Raw genomic sequence first — 1,886 nt, 5'->3', positions numbered from 1 at the left:
CGCCCGCCCCGCCCCCGTCCTCCTTTCAACACCCTGCTTTGCCTCCCCTTCACCCCCCCCCCAGTTTGGTGTCCTCATGTGGGAGCTGTTCACGGGGCAGCACGCGTTCAAGGGCATACCACGCGCCCTGTTGGGCCATGAGGTCGCCTACCAGCAGCGGCGGCCCCAATTTCCGGACGGCTGCCCCTTCGACTTCCAACTGCTGGCCTGCAGGCGCGCGGGCCCTGGAGCGCGTCGCATGGCGCGGGGCCGTGCGTTGGGGGGGCGAGTGGGGACGGCTTCTTGGCTGCTAGCGGGCTCATGCACTGTGGCGTGAGGCAGCAGCTGCGCAGGTGGTATGGCGCACCACACCAAGTCTCAGGCTGCGGGCAGACGGCCCCTATCCTCCAAAGCGCCCGCTGTCTCCCTGCGCGAACCTCCCCCACCTTGGTTCCTGGCCGTCGCCGTGCAACACAACACGTCACGGCAGCACTCGCATCAAAAACCCTCGCGGATATGTCACCTGTCAGCACCACTCCAGCTCCCTCAACCACCAGCGGCCGTACCCAAACCTGCGCTCGGCAACCGAAACCCCTCGTTTCGCCCCAGCCCGTCGCGTTGCGCCCCACCACGCTGCTGAACACCCCACCCACCACCCATTCCAACCCCCCCTCGACAGATGCTGGGAGAGCGACTATACAATCCGGCCCACCTTCTCAGACATACTGGAGCAGCTGCAGCGCATGCGCGTGCGCCTCCTGCAGCACGGCAGCGACGGCGCCGTCCACAGCGGCGCCCTCGCGTCGTCCGCCGTGCACAACACGTCGCCCCGGCCGCACAGCTTCTCGGCGGCCGCCGCCGCCGCCGCCGCCCCCGCGGCGGGCGCGCCGGTCGGCTCGTCTGTCGGCGGCGCGCCTGCGGGGAGCCACGGCGGCGGCGACAGCGACGGCAACGGCGGCGGCGGCGGTGGTGGCGGTGGTGCGCCGGCGGCGGCGGCGGCGGTCGGCGGCGGCGGCCTGCTGATGCCTTCGCTGGCGCAGCTGGCGGAGGGCGAAAGCGCCACCTCAGCGGGGCGCGCCGGCAGGGTGAGGGCTGAGGCTTGGGATGGTGTGGGGAGGGGAGGGGCCGTTGCCCGGGAATGGGACGGCCCACAGCCAGCGAACGCGGCGCCTGACCTCGGCCCAGTTGTCCCGTGGCCGCACCGGCCGCGGCTGCACCACTGGCCGTCCTTCTCTGAGGCCGCCCTCTCTCATCCGCATGCTCCTGACCTGCGCCTCCAGCGAACGGCGCCCACTTGCACACCCACCTGCTCTCAACGCTGTCGCGCTGTTTCGACCCCGCAGCAGTCGCCCCGCCCCAAGAGCCGGGAGACCCTCAGCGGCCGCGGCGACTCGAAATCATTCTACATAAGCCAGCCTGACAGCTCCGACGACGACGACTGGGGCGGCCGTGCCCACGGCCACGCGCGCGGCCGCGGCGCCAGCGGCGGGCTGGGCGCGGCCGCAGGCGTCAGCGGGCTCAGTAGCTCCGACGGCGGCGATGGGGACGGCGGCAACAGCAGCAGCGCCTCTTTGGGGGGTGTGGCGGGAGGAGTAGGACAGCGGGGGCGGGAAGGCGAAGGGTCGCAGGCGGGCGCCGGGGCGGGCGCGGGGGCGGACTTGCCTACCATCACGCGCGTCGCGGCGCTGCTGTGGGGGCGCGACGCGCCGGGCCGGCCTCCGCAGGAAGGCGCGCCGCCAGCAGTTGAGCAGCGGCGCCAGCAGCAGCAGCAGCAGCTGCTGCAGCGGCGGCAGCAGCAGCAGCAGCAGCAGCAGCAGCAGCAGCCGCCGTTGGTCCGGGCCAGCCCCGGCAGCGCACCCGCGGCGCTGTCGTCGACCCACGACGCCCCGCAGGGCGGCGGACCCGAC

The 1,886-nt window shown here is 73.0% G+C and overlaps 1 protein-coding gene across 1 annotated transcript in view; it reads left to right on the top strand.

The window, feature by feature from the left end:
- MNEG_16013 (Mitogen-activated protein kinase kinase kinase 11) overlaps positions 1–1,726 on the top strand; it is a gene marked incomplete at both ends in the record, with an annotated part of 2,651 nt that extends 925 nt beyond the window's left edge. The window contains 4 exons of the mRNA XM_014035516.1: positions 65–251; positions 700–1,064; positions 1,323–1,557; positions 1,704–1,726. Of these exons, the coding sequence (XP_013890970.1) occupies positions 65–251; positions 700–1,064; positions 1,323–1,557; positions 1,704–1,726 (810 nt within the window). The remainder of the gene's footprint in view (positions 1–64; positions 252–699; positions 1,065–1,322; positions 1,558–1,703) is intronic.
- Between the last annotated feature and the right edge of the window lie 160 nt (positions 1,727–1,886).

Source organism: Monoraphidium neglectum (genome assembly GCF_000611645.1).
Source record: "Monoraphidium neglectum strain SAG 48.87 unplaced genomic scaffold scaffold05888, whole genome shotgun sequence".
Lineage (NCBI taxonomy): Eukaryota > Viridiplantae > Chlorophyta > Chlorophyceae > Sphaeropleales > Selenastraceae > Monoraphidium > Monoraphidium neglectum.
Note: the sequence above shows the minus strand (reverse complement) of the source record. Positions and strands in the feature narration are given on the sequence as shown.